This window comes from Chenopodium quinoa, unplaced genomic scaffold, assembly GCF_001683475.1.
Source record: "Chenopodium quinoa cultivar QQ74 unplaced genomic scaffold, ASM168347v1, whole genome shotgun sequence".
Classification (NCBI taxonomy): domain Eukaryota; kingdom Viridiplantae; phylum Streptophyta; class Magnoliopsida; order Caryophyllales; family Amaranthaceae; genus Chenopodium; species Chenopodium quinoa.
This window is the reverse complement of record NW_018745454.1, coordinates 1,750,410-1,768,540: the sequence shown is the minus strand read 5'-3', so window position 1 is coordinate 1,768,540 and position 18,131 is coordinate 1,750,410. Positions and strand designations below refer to the sequence as shown.

At 37.7% G+C, this 18,131-nt stretch overlaps 1 protein-coding gene across 1 annotated transcript; it reads right to left on the bottom strand.

The window, feature by feature from the left end:
* Positions 1–12,479: 12,479 nt before the first annotated feature.
* LOC110713962 (protein CELLULOSE SYNTHASE INTERACTIVE 3-like) lies at positions 12,480–16,335 on the bottom strand. Its single transcript, XM_021892414.1, has 2 exons — positions 15,842–16,335; positions 12,480–14,713 (listed from the first exon to the last, which is right to left on the bottom strand). The coding sequence occupies exon 2, from the start codon at positions 14,659–14,661 to the stop codon at positions 12,976–12,978; it is 1,686 nt and encodes a 561-aa protein (XP_021748106.1). The 5' UTR covers positions 14,662–14,713; positions 15,842–16,335; the 3' UTR covers positions 12,480–12,975.
* Between the last annotated feature and the right edge of the window lie 1,796 nt (positions 16,336–18,131).

Below are 18,131 nucleotides of genomic sequence, written 5' to 3'. Positions count from 1 at the left end.
CTTATCCTTTATTCAAAAACATGCTCATATTATAATAGCATGTTATTCAGGTTGAATAAATAAATCAATTATAAGGAAACAACTCACCTCCGGATAGGTATTAATACCTGATCTTGATTAGAGCTGTCAATTCGGGTAAACGGGTCGGGTTTGGGTCGGGTCAACTCGGGTCAGATCAATTCGAATTAATTCCATAACCTATTGCGGGTCGGGTTTGGGTTGGGTCATGCTTGAGTCGGGTCACGTCGGCTCATACTTCAAATCGGGTTTGGGTCGGGTTAATAACAGGTCGGGTTACATTCGGGTCGGGTGAACGATAGGTCGGGTTTAATTCGGGTTTTCACGCATTAAAACGGGTTAGGGTAATTCTCGGGTTCGGTTCAAGTCAATAATTTGCGGGTTAGAACCAGGTCGGGACATTCTCTGGTTTGAGTCGGGTTCGATTCAAGTCAATAATTTGCGGATTATAATCAGGTCGGGTCATTTTCAAGTCGGGTCATTCTCGGATTCAAGTCGGGTTCGGTTCAAGTCAATAATTTGCGGGTTATAATCAGGTTGGGTCATTTTCAAGTCGGGTCATTCTCGGATTCAAATCGGGTTATGTTCAAATCAATAATTTGCAGGTCACAATCAGGTCAAGTCATTTCCAAATCAGGTCATATTCAGGTTTAACTAACTATAAATAGATAATTATTATTTTTATCAAGCTAATTATTTCCTTTAACTATAATATATATGGCAATATAATAGGGAACTATAGTCTATAATTTAGGAAGATAATTATCTCCTTTGAGCATACAACAAATATATACTATATTTAACTCTTAAATTTGAGGATGATGCTCATTTCTTTTGTCAGCCTAGACCGACTTGGTCTCCCTAGACAAAATGCTTTGATCAACAATAATAAGGTGGTCTAAATTGCCTTTAAGGTGATTTGAAATCGGGTCAGGAATAATTTGGGCTGAATTTAGGTCAGGACAATAACAAGTCATCTTAATTTCGAGTCGAGTTAGTAACAGATCGAGTTGAATTTTTGGGTTGGGTAAGTAATAGGTCTGGTAAAATTTAGGTCGAGTCAATAAAAAGCCGGGTTTAATTTGGGTCAGGTCAATAACAAGTCGGGTTGATTTCGGCTCGGGTTTGTAACAGGTTGGGTTAAATTCAGGTCGGTTAAATTCAGGTCAGGTTAGTAACAAGTCGAGTAAATACTAGTTTTGAAGAGTTAAAACAGTTTTGGGTCAATTTCGGTTCAAGTCGGGTTCGGTGCAAGTGAATTAAATTGGCCGTTGTAAATCGGTAAATCGGTGCAAGTTTTAAACCGATAAATTGGTCATTTAAAGGCAAATTGGATGGTTCCACCTACCCAATTGGACTCTTAGAGGGTATGAAGGACCACGATAAACATTTCGGCAATTTTTATTCCATGCGAAAAAAAGTCAAAATTTTCCAAAAATGAAAGCTAATTTCCACACGTTTTGAGAAATTTTGGAGGTTTCAAGGCCGGTGTCGCAAAGTCTTTAGATTTTAGGGAATACATCTGGGTGTCATATAATGATGATTGGAAACTTATATGATCATTATATGTTGTCATAGATGTTCATGGTAGGCTTGAGTTAATGAAAATTGTGCAAGTTGTAAACCGATAAATTGGTCGTTTAAAGGCAAATTGGATGGTTCCACCCACCCAATTGGACTCCCAGAGGGTATTAGGGACCATGGTAAATATTTCGACAATTTTTATTTTCGGGCGATAAAAAGTCAAATAATACACAAATTAAAAGTTAATATCCACGCTTTTTTATAAATTTTAGAGGTTTCGGGACCCGGAGTAAAAAAGCCTTGAAATATTAGGAGATACATCTCGGGGTCATATAATGCCATTTAGAACCATACATAATCATTGTATGTTGTCATAAATGTTCGTGGTATGCTTGATTTAATGTAATCAATGCAAGTTGTAATCTGGTAAATTGGTCGTTTAAATGCAAATTGGATAGTTTCACCCACCCAATTGGATTCCAGAGGGTATTAGGGACCATGGTAAACATTTCAGCAATTTTTATTTTCCGGCGAAAAAAGTCAGAAAATTCCAAAATTGAAGGCTAATATCCACGCTAAGCTTGAGTTAATGAAATCAGTGCAAGTTGTAAACCGGTAAAATTGGTCGTTTAAAAACAAATTGGATGGTTCCACCCACCTAATTGGATTCTCGGAGGGTATTAGGGACAAAGGTAAACATTTCGGCAACTTTTATTTTCAGGCGAAAAAAAAGTAAAAAAATTCCAAAATTGAAGGCTAATGTCCCCGCCTTTCGAGAAATTTCGATTGTTTTGGGGCCCGATATCGAAAAAATATATGAGATTTTAGAGGATACATAACGGGGTCATATAATGTTGTTTGGAACCATAAATGATCATTATATGTTGTCATAAATGTTCGTTGTAGGCTTGAGTTAATGAAATCGATGCAAGTTGTAAACCGGTAAATTGATCGTTAAAGGCAAATTGGATGGTTCCACCCATCTAACTGGACTTCCGGAGGGTATTAGGGACCATGGCAAACATTTCGCCAATTTTTATTTCCGGGCGAAAAAAAGTCAAAAATTTCTAAAATTGAAGGCTAATATCAACGTTTTTTGAGAAATTTCGAATGTTCGAGGCCCGGTGTCGAAAAGCATTGAGATTTTAGGGGATACATCTTAGGGTCATATATTTCCATTTGGAACCATATATGATCAATATATGTTGTCATAAATGTTCGTGGTAGGCTTGAGTTAATGATATCGGTGCAAGTTTTAAACCAGTAAATTGGTAGTTAGTTTAAAGGCAAATTGGATGGTTCCTCCAAGCCAATTAGACTCCCGGAGGGTATTAGGGACCATGGTAAACATTTCGGCAAATTTTATATCCGTGCGAAAAAGTCAAAAATCCAAAATTGAAGGCTAATATCCACGTTTTTTGAGAAATTTCGAATGTTTCGAGGCCTGGTGTCGAAAAGTTTGAAATTCTAGGGAATACATCTCGGGGTCACATAATGTCGTTTCAAACCATATATGATCATTATTTGTTGTCATAAATGTTCGTGGTAGACTTGAATTAATGAAATCGTTGCAAGTTGTAAACCGGTAAATTGGTCGCTTAATGGCAAATTGGATGGTTCTACCCACCAAATTGGACCTCCGGAGGTTATTAGGGACCATGGTAAACATTTCGGCAAATTTTATATCCGGGTGAAAAAAGTCAAAAAATTCCAAAACTGAAGGCTAATATCCACGCTTTTTAAACATTTTGAATTTTTCGGGGCGTGGTGTCAAAAAACATTGAGATTTTCATGGATACATCTCTGGGTAATATAATTTCGTTTGGAACCATATATGATAAATATATGTTGTCATAAATGTTCGTGGTAGACTTGAGTTAATGAAATCGGTGCAAGTTGTAAACGGGTAAATAGGTCATTTAATGGAAAATTGGATGGTTCTACCCACCAAATTGGACTCCCGGAGGTTATTAGGGACCATGGTAAACATTTCGGCAAATTTTATATCCGGGTGAAAAAATGTCAAAAAATTCCAAAATTGAAGGCTAATATCCACGCTTTTTTGAGAAATTTCGAATGTTTCAGACCCGTGTCGAAAAGTCTTGAAATTGTGGGGAATACATCTCGGGGTCATAGAATGTCGTTTGGAACCATATATGATCAATATATGTTGTCATAAATATTCATGGTAGGCTACAATTAATGAAATCGATGCAAGTTGTAAACCGGTAAATTGGTCGTTTAATTGCAAATTGGATAGTTCTACCCACTAAATGGGACTCCCGGAGGTTATTAGGGACCATGGAAAACATTTCGGCAAATTTTATATCCGGGGGAAAAAAAGTTAAAAAATTCAAAAATTACAGACCACGCTTTTTGAGAAATTTTAAATGTTTCAGGGCTCGTTGTCGAAAAACATTGTGATTTTAGGGGATGCATTTCAGGGTCATATAATGTCGTTTGGAACCATATATGATTAATATATGTTGTTATAAACGTTCGTGGTAGGCTTGAATTAATGAAATCGGTGCAAGTTGTAAACCGGTAAAATGGTCTTTTAATGGTAAATAGGATAGTTCCACCCACCAAATTGGACTCTCGGAGGTTATTAGGGATCATGGTAAAAGTTTCGGCAAATTTTATATCCGAGCGTAAAAATGTCAAAAAATTCCAAAATTGAAGGCTTATATCCATGCTTTTTGAGAAATTTCAAATGTTTCAGGGCGTGGTGTCGAAAAAGTATTAAAATTCTAGGGAATACATTTAGAGGTCATGTAATGTCGTTTGGAATCATATATGATCTTTATTTGTTGTCATAAATGTTCGTGGTTGGCATGAATTAATGAAATCGTTGCAAGTTGTAAACCGTTAAATTGGTCGTTTAATGGCAAATTGGATGGTTCTATCCACCAAATTGGACTCCCGGAGGTTATTAGGAACCATGGTAAACATTTCGGCAAATTTTATATCCGGGCGAAAAAAAGTCGAAAAATTCCAAAATTGAAGTCTAATATCCACGTTTTTTGAGAAATTTCGAATGTTTCGAGGCTCATTGTCGAAAAGCATTGAGATTTTATGGGATACTTCTCAGGATCATATAATGCCGTTGGGAACTATATATGATAAATATATGTTGTTATAAATGTTCGTGGTTGGCTTGAATTAATAAAATCGGTGCAAGTTGTAAACCGGTAAATTGGTCGTTTAATGGCAAATTGGATGGTCTACCCTTCAAATTGGACTCCCGGAGGTTATTAGGGACCATGGTAAACATTTCGGCAAATTTTACATCCGGGCGCAAAAATGTCAAAAATTCCAAAATTAAAGGCTGATATCCATGCTTTTAGAGAAATTTGGAATGTTCGGGGCCCGGTGTTGAAAAGCATTGAGATTTTAGGGGATACATTTCGGGGTCATATAATGTCGTTTGGAACCATATATGATCAATATATGTTGTTATAAATGTTCCTGGTAGGCTTGAGTTGATGAAATCGGTGCATGTTGTAAACTGGTAAATTGGTAGTTAAAAGGCAAATTGGATGGTTCCATCTTGGCTATTGGGCTCCTTATTATGGACCATGGTAAACATTTCGGCAATTTTATTTTTGGGTGAAAAAATTAAAAAAAATACAAAAATTGAAGGCTATATACATGCTTTTTAAATTTGGAACCATATAAGATCAATATATGTGGTCATAAATGTTCGTGGTAGTCTTGAATAAATTAAATCGGTGCAAGTTGTAAACCGATAAATTGGTTGTTTAATGGCAAATTGGATGGTTTTACCCACCAAATTGGACTTCCGGAGGTTATTAGAGACCATGGTAAACATTTCGGCAAATTTTATATCCAGGCGAAAAAAATCAAAAAATTCCAAAATTGAAGGCTTATATCCACGCTTTTGGAGAACTTTCGAATGTTTCGGGGCCCGGTGTCGAAAAGCATTGAGATTTTAGGGGATACATCTCGGGGTCATATAATGTCGTTTGGAACCATATGTGATCAATATATGTTGTCATAAATGTTTGTGATAGGCTTGAGTTAATGAAATCGGTGCAAGTTGTAAACCGGTAAATTGGTCGTTTAATGACAAATTAGATGGTTCTACCCTCCAAATTGGACTCCCAGAGAGTATTAGGGACCATGGTAACATTTCGGTAATTTTAATATCCGGGCGAAAAAAAGTCAAAAAATTCCAAAATTGAAGGCTTATTATCCACGCTTTTGGAGAACTTTTGAATGTTTCGGGGCCCGGTGTCGAAAAGCATTGAGATTTTAGGGGATACATCTCGGGGTCATATAATGTCGTTTGGAACCATATGTGATCAATATATGTTGTCATAAATGTTTGTGATAGGCTTGAGTTAATGAAATCGGTGCAAGTTGTAAACCGGTAAATTGGTCGTTTAATGACAAATTAGATGGTTCTACCCTCCAAATTGGACTCCCAGAGAGTATTAGGGACCATGGTAAATATTTCGGCAATTTTAATATCCGGGCGAAAAAAAGTCAAAAAATTCCAAAATTGAAGGCTTATATCCACGCTTTTGGAGAACTTTCGAATGTTTCGGGGCCCGGTGTCGAAAAGCATTGAGATTTTAGGGGATACATCTCGGGGTCATATAATGTCGTTTGGAACCATATGTGATCAATATATGTTGTCATAAATGTTCGTGGTAGGCTTGAGTTAGTGAAACGCTAAACATCGCCCGCAATTTACCATATAAAGCCCACAAATATGATATGGGTTGACCATTATGCCCATTTTCTAAAATTGAATTAATCTCGGTGTAAAAAATGTGGAGCCGTACTGGCTCGCCGGGGGAGACTGGAGGGCAGGCCGGAGATGCGGGGGACGCCGGAGGTACGTCGTCGTCGACGGAAAACGAGGTAAGTCACCGTTAAAATTCACGGTTTACCGTCGGAGTGGCTCCGGCGCCTAGCATGGACGCCCAAACCGTAGCCTGGACGTCCAAGCCAGACGCCAGAACCACCAGAGTGGCGTCCAGCCCAGACGCCCAGACCACCGGACTGGCGTCCTGGCCAGGCGCCACTCCACTGGGTGAGGCGGCCCTGCCAGGCGCCAGTCCAGTGGCTGTGGCAGCCCTGGCAGACGCCACCCTTATAAATTAATTTTTTTTTTCTTTTTTGATTTTGTTGTTTTTTATTTATTTTTTTTAAAAAAAAAATCGAAAATGATTTTTTATAAAAATTCGAAATAGGTTTTTTTTAAATTAAATTTGAAAATTCGAAATAGGTTTTTTTAAAATTAAATTTGAAAATTCGAAATGGTATATTTTTAAATTTAGTTTGAAAATTCGAATTGGGTTTTTATAAAAATTAAGTTTGATTATATATAATTATGCTTTTTTTTGTGTTAATTCTCTGTAAATATAGAAATTAAATGTATTATCCGTTAAATGTATTTATTGTAATATATAATTGATGCAGGAATATGGTGGAGACGGAAATGATTACAGTGGGATATTTGGACATGATGGTCCATTCGAAGAAGCTCAACAGGCGATTGATTGGGCAAAACAGGTTGCAATTGCAGCTGGATTTTGCTTGGTAGTAGTAACTCATAAATCTCAACGGGATGGTAGAATGGATCGCATTTTGAGATGTGACCGTTATCGCAAAAGAGAAGAAAGAGATTTTCGTACAGCCACTCGGTTTGATACAAAGCGGAAAGGTTGTGGGTGTGAGTTCAGAGTAAAGGTTCGACAACTACGGAGTCGTGACGGTTGGGAAGTGATTGGTTACTCTAAATGGGGGTATCACAACCATGAGATGATAGTATATGAAGAGGGTCATCGACAACTGAGCGGCTTAAGTCCTGCTGCGAAACTAGTTGTGAAAGAAATGAGTGATGCTCAAGTGAAGCCTGCTAAAATTATTAGCATCTGTATTAGAGAAATTTCCAGAAGACCATCCAAACCGAAGACACATCTACAACGTCAGACAACAACTCAGGTTTGAACGGTCAGAGGGAAGGAACCCTATACAGCAGCTGCTACACCAGGCACAATCACGTGGTTACCTGTTCTGGTTTGATTCTGATGAAGATACAGCGGAGGTGACTCATCTTTTCCTCGTGCATCCTGATTGTGCTGATATGATCAAGTGTTGGCCATTTGTGATTTTGATCGACTCAACGTACAAGACAAACAAGTACAAGTTCCCACTGGTTGAGATGGTTGGGATGGCTCCAACGAACCAGAACTTTCTGATTGGTCATGCAATCATCAAGGATGAGACGGCTCCAAGTTATTATTGGGTGTTGGAGAAGCTGAGAAACTACATCGGGCCTAATGTTCATCCAGCAGCCATCGTCAGCGACTGTGAGGGAGGTCTCTTTGCCCCCATAGCAGAGCTGTTTCCCGAATCGAACCACTTATTGTGCACATGGCACATCAACAACTGCGTGAAAGTGAAAGCCTACAACCTTTTCAAGAAGAATTTGGAAATGGCAGAGAGATTGGTGAATGGTAAGTGGCGGAAGATCCTACAGGCTACCACAGAGGAAGCGTATGAGCGAGCATTGGCTAACTTCAGGGATTCGTACCAGTGGTGTCCGGCACTGGTGGACTATGTGATGCATCAATGGGTCCCTCACAGGGAAAAGTTTGTCAAATATTGGACAAACCAGGTACTTCATTTTGGGAACACTACAACATGTAGAGTTGAGAGCGCTCATAGAGCTACCAAGGACGAATGGAACACCCTAGCTGCATTTTAGTTTTTCATGTTTACATTCTTTATTTGTAATCTTATTTGTACGTTGCTCTTTTAATGAGAACATTAATATTTTATATTGTATTGCTTACTGCATTCTATATGTTGCATGGGTAAGTTGCGCGAATCCACGAACGGTTATATCAAAATTTAAAAACAGCACTGATAATATGTTTAAGTTGGAAGCTAAAAGAACAATCTAAAATGTTACAATCTTACAACATAATGTCCAACATAATGCTCTATAAATAAAATGACAAAACCATCAGTAATCCCTCCTCGACGACGACTCCCACTGCGCAAGGGTTTGTTCCAGACTATCAACAACAGCTCTCCCTGTTGCACTCATGTTGTCCTTCTCAAGAGAGAGTTTCTGTACGTCCTGCATTATCTTTCCCATCCACTGCATACAACAAAAAACAGAAGATGAAATACAATAACAACATATAAAACTTAATTAAAAGACAACGATAAATATAATAAAAGACATACCGCTTCCGTGGCAGTAGGCGGTGGCACATAATCATCATCGCTGTGGTCGAGATCTGCGATCAACCTCGGGTGCGAATACCGGTTGAACCATTCCATGTAGTAATGGTCACACATGGGAGTAACCCCAGAGGGCGGCCGCTGCAACTCCGCAGTCCATAAGCGGGCCACCATCGGAAACTGGTCCCACGTCCCGGTCATGATATCCGGCCATTGCACGATATGTGGACGCAGATACAGTGGACGCAGATGATGTGCCAGATCTACTAACAAACCTACCACCCCTACCCTTACGCACCTCCACCATATGTGTCTCGTACATGTCATCAACCCTCTTACTGAATGGACCGTAATCATCATACGGTCCACTGCCATCGTCCACATCCTCATCCTCATCTGCGCCCTCCTCCTGCTCCTCCTCCTGGTCACCCTCCTCAGCATCATCATCGTCATCGTCATCCTCATCCCGACGGTGGATCCGTTCTCTACGAGCTGAGGCCGAAATACCACGGGATCTGACATGTCTATGCCCCGACCTCTCCACTGAATAGCTTCTACTAAGAAGCTCTATATTCTTCCCCGCACCATGACGACCCAGTGAATTCTACACAAAATTTTAAAATATATAAACATACAAAAATTTATACGAAAAATAGCTACCACTCCCAAATCAAATAAACTAAAAACATACAAATAATTGTAAACAAAATATAAACATAGAAAAAATACAACGAAATTGAAAAAATTTATAAAAATAAACAACAAAATATAAAAACAATTCAAAAATATATTACACAAAAAAAAAAAAATTAAAAACAATATTTTAAAACAAATATAAAAAAAAAAAAAGGGAAAAACCGCCGTGACGGCGGTGGGGCGCCCTGGCTGGACGCCTAGCCAGCAGTGGTGGCGCCAGCTGCAGACGCCGCCACCAGTGGGCTGGCGCCTGGGCTGGACGCCACAGCCACGGCTGCGACGCCTTGAATAAACGCCACAACCGTGGCTGTGGCGTCCAACCCAGGCGCCTGCCTACTGGTGGCGGCGTCTGCAGCTGGCGCCACCACCGTTGGCTGGGCGTCCAGCCAGGGCGCCCCACAGCCGTCACGGCGGTTTTTCCCCTTTTTTTTTTTTTTTTTTTTTACAAATTGTACCTTTCCTCCTTGGGACATCCTTCCCTCCGCCGCCGCCGCCAATTCCTTGCCTTGCCGCCTCGACATTGCCGTTGTTTGAAATTTTTTTTTTTTTAGAGAGGTTGAAAGAAGATGAGCAATGAGAGTGTGAGTGTTTTTTTTAAGGTCAAGGGCAATTTTGTCAAACCAAGTGAATTTTGTGGGCTTTATGTAGTAATTTGTGGGCGATGTTTAACAAATCCCTTGAGTTAATGAAATCGGTGCAAGTTGTAAATTGGTAGTTAAAAGACAAATTGGATGGTTCCACCCAGCCAATTGGACTCCCAGAGGGTATTAGGGAATATGGTAAACATTTAAGCAATTTTTATATCTGGGCGAAAAAAATCTAAAATTTCCAAAATTGAAGGCTAATATCCACGCTTTTTGAGAAATTTTGGAGGTTTCGGGTAGAGTTGTCAATTCGGGTAACCGGGTCGGGTTTAGGTCAGTACGAATGGGTTGGATCAATTCGGATTAATTCCATAACCTATGCGGGTCGGGTTTGGGTTGGGTCATGCTTGAGTCGGATACATCGGGTCATACTTCTTATTGGGTTTTGGTCGGGTTACATTCGGGTTGTTTGAATAATAGGTCGGGTTTAATTCGGGATTTCACGGGCTAAAACGGGTTAGGGTAATTCTCTGGTTCGATTCGGGTTCGGTTCAAGTCAATAATTTGCGGGTTAGAATCAGGTTGGGTCATTCTCGGGTTTGAGTCGGGTTCGGTTCAATTAAATAATTGCAGGTTATAATCACGTCAGGTCATTTTCAAGTCATGTCGTTCTCGGGGTTCAAGTCGGGTTCGGTTCAAGTCAATAATTTGCGGGTTATAATCAGGTTGGGTCATTTCCAAGTCGGGTCATTCTCGGATTCAATTCGGGTTATGTTCAAGTCAATAATTTGCAGGTTACAATCAGGTCGGGTCATTTCCAAGTCAGGTCAAATTTGGGTTCAATTTAGTATAAATAGATAATTATCATTTTTATCAAGCTAATTATTTCCTTTGACTATAATATATATGACAATATACTAGGGAGCGTCTATAATTTAGGAAGATAATTATCTCCTTTGACCATACAACAAATATATACTATATTTAACTCTTAAATTTGAGGATGTTGCTCCTTTCTTTTGCTGGTCTGGACCGACTTAGTCTCCCTAGACAAAATGCTTTGATCAACAATAATTAGGTGGTCTAAATTGCATTTAAGGTGATTTGAAATCGGGGCAGGAACAATTTGGGTTGAATTTAGGTCAGGTCTATAATAAGTCGTGTTGATTTCGAGTCGGGTAAGTAACAGATCGAGTTGATTTCGGGTCGGGTTGAGTCAATAACAAGTCGGATTGAATTTGCGTCAGGTTAATAACAAGTCGGGTTGATTTCGGGTCGGGTTTGTAACAGGTTGGGTTAAATTCGGGTCGGGTTAGGAACAAGTCGAGTTGAATTTAGGTCAGGTTAGTAACAAGTCGGGTTAAATTCGGGTTTTGACGGGTTAAAATGGGTTTGGGTCAATTCGGTTGCAGTCGGGTTCGGTTCAGGTCAATAACTTACAGGTTACATTTGGGTCGGGTCATTTCCGGGTCAGTTCATGTTCGGGTCTCACATACTCGGGTCAACTCGGATCTATGATTGGTTTCAGGTCGGGTTTGGGTCACCATTTTTTTGGGTTCAGATGGTTCGGTTAATAATCGGGTTTGAATCGGTATTTCGAGTCGGGTCAACTTTTGACACCTCTAACCCTGATTAGCTGCATGAATTAATTTAAAGGGATTACTTCTCAAAGAGTAATAGTAGCCTTGGCCATACTTCTGGGATGTAACACATACTATATGTCACAGAATTTGGGGGCCGACGGTCCAATAAACCCTTCTTTTTCCATCCATTATTAGTACTCCATACTTCGTCTTTCCTTTTGTCCCTTGTTAATACTCCATACTTCATACAACGGTACGAGTACAAAATTATTAGTACTAAACTACTACTCCTTGGCCCTAGCTGACAAAATTGGTAGCTGCTAGGAAATAGCGGTATATGTTCTTGGTACTTGCATAGTTGCGCAAACAAAACTGATCAAAATCCTGCAGTACACACTGATTTGGAATGGTCTTCAGTCTTCTGTTCACAACCGGTTCACACAGGTTGCATGCTTGAGAAGAAGGTTTATCATGACTCGTACGAGTACATCTCATGAGAAACATAATGTTCCCATCTTCCCCCGAGGTTTGGAAACTAATCAACATACGCCTTATGTCCTAACGAACCAAACCTATAACCAAGAGTCCACTCTCAGAGTTTCATGTTCGGAAGCAGGAACCAGAATCTCATACGAGCATTGCTCGACGTCAACCCATGGAGAAAACAGAAATTAAGGGAGATTAACTTCAATTACACTTGACAAAAAAAATATTAATGAAAGATCAAGAAGTTCTAACCTGCAGTGGAGGCTGATGTAATGCATTTTAATGATTATAAACTTGGAAAATCCTTCAAATTCAGACTAATAATAATATTCTGACTGGTTTAGTGAACCCCAACAGCAAGTGAGTATAAAGCACCAGAATAATGATTAAACCTCAGAATCTTACACAGGGTTTAGAATTGTTTTCTTTGACCAACTTTCAACAAAGACATACTAATTACACTGTCAAACATTTTATTACCAAATGGTAATAAATTAGCAGATTATAATTTACCAACATAAACTGATTGAGCTTTCGTCTAATTACCTGCTTAAAGACGAGATATACAATGAAACAGTCGATACAGTTCAAGTAGGCAAACAATGCAAGTGAATAGCTCAAGATAAATTGCTATGACTGGAAACTTTCTTCCAGGATTGAATACCATACTATAAATAATTCTAAGAAGGCACACATACTAATGCATACAATATAGTACATGGTTAAACATGGTCAGACATATAATACTTTTGCTTAATTAGCTAATTTAACAACTGCTGTTTCATATAGGTTATGAAACCAGGCCATCATATGCTAAAAAGCGGAGTAATACGATGCAAACTTACGTAGCTCTGGCCTCATTTCCTGCTGAACATGCTCTTCAGTCTCCCTCTTTCCAAACGTTCGAGCAGTTTCTTGGCACCAGGAACATCCATCTCTGTCAGCTTTTTTAGATACCCGATTGCACCATATGACACCATGAGTTTCTTGCATTTCTTACTCGATGAGAGGCAAAGCAGACACAACACTGCATATTTCTTGGCCGAATTCTGGGGGTTTGAATCTAGTAATTGAACCAAATTTGGAACACTCTTGTCATCTTTCTTCACTTCCCTACAATTATGGGAAAGTGTCATCAAACTCGAAAGTGCCTGTGAAGCAACCTCCCTAGCACCATTCGTCTTGGCCTCGAGCATCTTAATAAGTAATGGGATACACCCAGCTTCAGCCACCATCTTTTTAACCTCAGTCGAGTTGCAAACCTTACAAATAGCTGATGCAGCAGCCTGCTGAGCCCCCACTGATCCAGATTTTAAAACATGGACTACTCTTGGGAGAAATCCGAGTGATTCAAGTAACTCAATCGAAACAGATGCTACTAAATTTCTCAATGCCCCCATAGCAGATTCCTGAGGTAAAGGCCCATCTAGGTAAGTCAATAAGCTTCTAATCCCCCCTTCAGAAATAACCGACCTTCGGAGAGCTTCATTGCTTGCAGTGAGATTCTGCAAGCATTCAGCTGCATATTCTTTGGATCCTAATAAAAGCCCAGAATCAAGAAGATTGATCATGACTTTAACAATCCCTTCCTCGGCAAGGGTTTGCCTTACTTCAGGAACAGCTGATATGTTCTTCAACGTGCAGGCAGACGCGGCTTGTGACACAGAATCTCCTGCTCTGCACATTTCAATCAAGGGTCTAACCCCTCCATGCCCAACAATGGCTCGAGCTGTTTCAGATGACATTGATAGCCTTTGGAGAGAAATTGTGGCCTTCTCTTTTCCTACTAAACTGCCTGACTCTACTAACCTTATAAGAGGCGGAAGAACTCCTTCCGAAACCAACCAATTCTCACAGGATCCTGATTCTGCTAATGAGCATATAACAGTTACAGTTTTCTCCCGAATTCTAGGAGAAGTTGCTGTGAGAAGCTGCACCAAGGCAGCAATATTGCTTCTTCCAAGAACAGATAATACATTCTTTTCATCCTCCTTCATTATCTCAACAAGAGTGTCAAGAGCCTTATGTTTTGCCTCCAAGTGCCCGATTTGAAGGCGAGCAAGCAACTCCCTTATATTGACATGAGCTTTCTGATCAGATTCAGATGATGAGGAACTCGACGAAACTGAAGGCATCGTAGCTTCACCAAGTACCCCGGTCTTGATCAACAGACCACAATCTCGAAGATTCAAGTCCAATTTCCCTGACAATGAATCAAGATCACTCTGCATACGTAGCTTCCCTTCATACTTCTCTTCAATACACATATCAGCTAACTCAATTGCCTCATTCATCGTCTTCGAAACAGCCTGCAACTGCTCCTTACACAGTGTGTTCTTCAAGAAGCAAGGATGACTAGACAAATCCGATAAACGAGAAGGGATTTGTTCCAATTTCGATACGATCATCTTCCATCTCCCCGGAAATCCCTTAACCTGTCTTGCTTTATTAAGTGCCACAGGAACCAACTCCTGGGCATGTAATAGCCATTGCTCAGCTGTCTGATCATCCACCAAACTACCCTGACCTTTCTCTTCCACCATAGCACCGCTTTTTACTAACTCCAACTTTGATTAATCAATTGATCAGCAGAAACTGCAGTCCAATTACAGCAAAATTTTCGACTCAGTAACACGAAAAGATCAACCGACACTGAAACAGACTTACAGTACATACAGATTGAACTTAGCAAGGTATCAATCTCAAAGAGAAACACCCAAATAACAAAAGTAATTAAAGCTTGTAACTTTATGACATACTACAAATATAAAATGGAGTAGTTACAACAAAGAAGTGTCACAGAAAGCCCGTTTTACATAAAACAACAACCGCCCACCAACAGGAAAATCAAAGTACTTCTAACAAAGCCCCACCATGTGTACTACAACTATTATATAAGTAGTAAAAATTGTGAATTTATCATCCATTTCCTATGAAAGATTAAATCTTTTTATTTTTCTACAAAAAATTGTAGAGGTTTAGACATCATAGTCACTTTGATGGATATTGATTATGATTTTGATACTGATACCTTTTAGACTAATCAAAGGCCGTTAGAGTGAAATAAATCGTCGGCGCGACTAATTTACTAAAATACCCTTTTCGATTTGAAAGTGTGTAATCTATGAATGATTATAAGGGAGTATGAGGTAAAAAGAAAGTATTTTGATGAGATTATCAAGCTATTAACTTCAATTGAACTAAGCCAAGTGGTATTAAATCTAATTCTAAGGCTAATAATTTTCATAAAGACAAGTACAAAGGAGATTCCAGCTATCTTTTTGTCAAGATTAATCCTTGGTATAACGTATTTTGTGGGGTTTTGTCTTAGCTTTAAAGAGACGAAATTAGTCTCTTTCTACTAATATATGGAGTGGATTTGAATTTTTTTCAACCTAACCCACTAAAATTCTTAGGAAAAATCAAAGCAACGAAGCCAAAATTACATATACATCGTCAATTTTCCTTGCCTAATTTATAGAAAGCGTCTTGTATGATCAAAGATAACATATCGAATTTTGCTACTTTAGTCGGTAAAGTCTCGACACGAGATCAAACCCCATCTACATCATTACCCTGCCCAGTAAATGATCAAAGGTGACAAGCATATACAAGTACAATTAGACAACACAAAATACAGAAAATTGGGGATTAAAGCAAAAGAGAAAATCTTTAAAGTATTAATTTTTAGTGAAGCAAAAGAATCTAGCATGAAGAACTAACCTTTAAGAATCAAAAAATACAAGAAGCTTGTAACTTTATCTCAATACAAAAGTAACCACCACTATAGCTTGATCTTCAAACTTCACCTTCTCTTTCTCTCTCTAATAAAATTAACCATAAATATTAAAGATTTGATCTTTTTGAGAGCAACCCAGATTAATTCCTGAGAAATTCAGATACACCCAGAATTTTAATTTTGAGTTTGAAAGAGAAGAAATGATGACATAAAACGGTCAGCAAAATTTAAAAAGGAAGAATCTTTTGAAGTAGAAGAAGAGAGAGTGAAGTTAATAGTAGTAGAGACAGGAACCCATGTATTTGAATTACTAGTTTTAGTTAGTAGCAAGTGGACAAGCTACATAAAAAGGAGAGATAGAGTTATGTGTTTATGTGAGGAGACAATAATAGTAACATTATTAATTCTTATGAACCTGCATTTCAAAAATCAAAACTTTATGTTAAAATTAAATAAAATATTTAAACTTTGCTGTTAGTTTTTTTTTTTTTTTTTTTTTTTTTTTGAAAATTTGTGTTGCTCATATTTTATTTGAAAAGTCAAACGTGACAAAAAATATAACTAATGGAATAAGTTTTTTTTTTCCAATTATGTTTTATATGGCACTTGACATTGCATTTGACCATTAAATAAGTTCATTTTTTTATTGAAAGAAACATAAAAATTACCGTAATAAGTTAATTTATAGAGCACTTTATATAAGTTTACTCCCTTTGTTTTTCTTCTCACTTATGGTAAAAAAAAATTGTGAGAAAATCAGTCAAATTGAGAAAAACAATACAAAGTATAAAACAGAAAGAGTAACAATTTTTAATTTTTATTACTAGTCTTTTTAAAGTTTAGATTTATCTGTTAACTTGTATTGTCAAACTATTAACAATTTTAGATTTAATATGAAATGTTGTACTAGTACTTTTTTAGATAGATAAAAAAAAAACCCTTGAAAACTAAAACGACCATAAAATACTTAAAAATTGAAAGTAAGGGGAGAGGTAATCAGATCCTCACCGCCTAGCATCATCACTTCAATTAGATACAAACTGCAAAAAAAAAAAAATTATAAGTAATTTAAATTATATTTAGGGTATATTGTGATTGACTGAATTGATCTTGGCATATTGCTTATCAGATGGACAAGATTGTTTCAGGAAAAAGCAAGTATTTCTGTATTTGACCGTTGGGAATAGTTGATCAAAATATTTGAATTTAATCCTAATTAAATTTCACAAATTTTGAGGTAAATCCAAAGATGACATGGAGGTTAGAGTACAGGTGTTAAGTGGGGACGGCTAATGAGTGCCACTCATGCTCTCTTTCTCAACCACGTGTGGTAAAGTCTTAAAGTTGGACTGGAAATGCTTTGTGCAATTGTGCGTGATCTCTCTCTCTCTTTTTTTTTATGCCATAATAATTTTTATTTTATTTTATTATTTATTTTTATTTTTTTAAAAAAAAATTATTCCTTTACATGTAATAAAACTTACTCCGTAAAAGGTAGGAAATAATTTGCAAAGAAAAGGGTAAAGGTTAATTAAAGATTTGAGGAAAAGTGACTCAATTATTTGATAGTGATATGATTTTACATTTTGGAATTACCACCCCAAAAATATTTTTTTACTTCTAATCAACATATTGATTACAAATTTATATTTAATATTGAAAATAATTATAAACACTCCAGTGTATGGTCATTTAAGAATATTTTTTTTTTGTCCATATAATGAAAGATACCCGAGTATATATAACAATCTCTCCTTAGACATTAATGGTCAAATTTGTACATTGTCAAACATGTTTTGTCAAGATACATCATTAATCCTATGTCCTAAAAAAAAAAAGGTTTCAATTTTGAAATTTATTTTTAATAATGGTAGGAACATATTGGAAGCCCTGGAATTCATTGCATTCCTGATTCCACGACCCTATGTCCTAAATCGTACAATAATAAATTACGTTCAAATTTGAAAAAATGGACAAAAAATACATGTACACAAAAAAAGACATTAATAATGTAGCATAATGAAAATGAAAGAAAAAGATATGGTGAAAATTGTGGTCCATGAAATTACAATTAGCCCTTCACCATTCGTGGCTAGAAGCTTCACTAATTTATAACATAAATTAATGTCGTTCTCATCTTCCTATCTTTGAAACAATATTTCCCAATTCATTATTTATAGGATTTGTATGACCCCATTATTATTTATGTCATACGCAAAAGACAACAATAGCTTTCCTAACTACGGAGCATAATTAAATTATTATTTAGAAAAG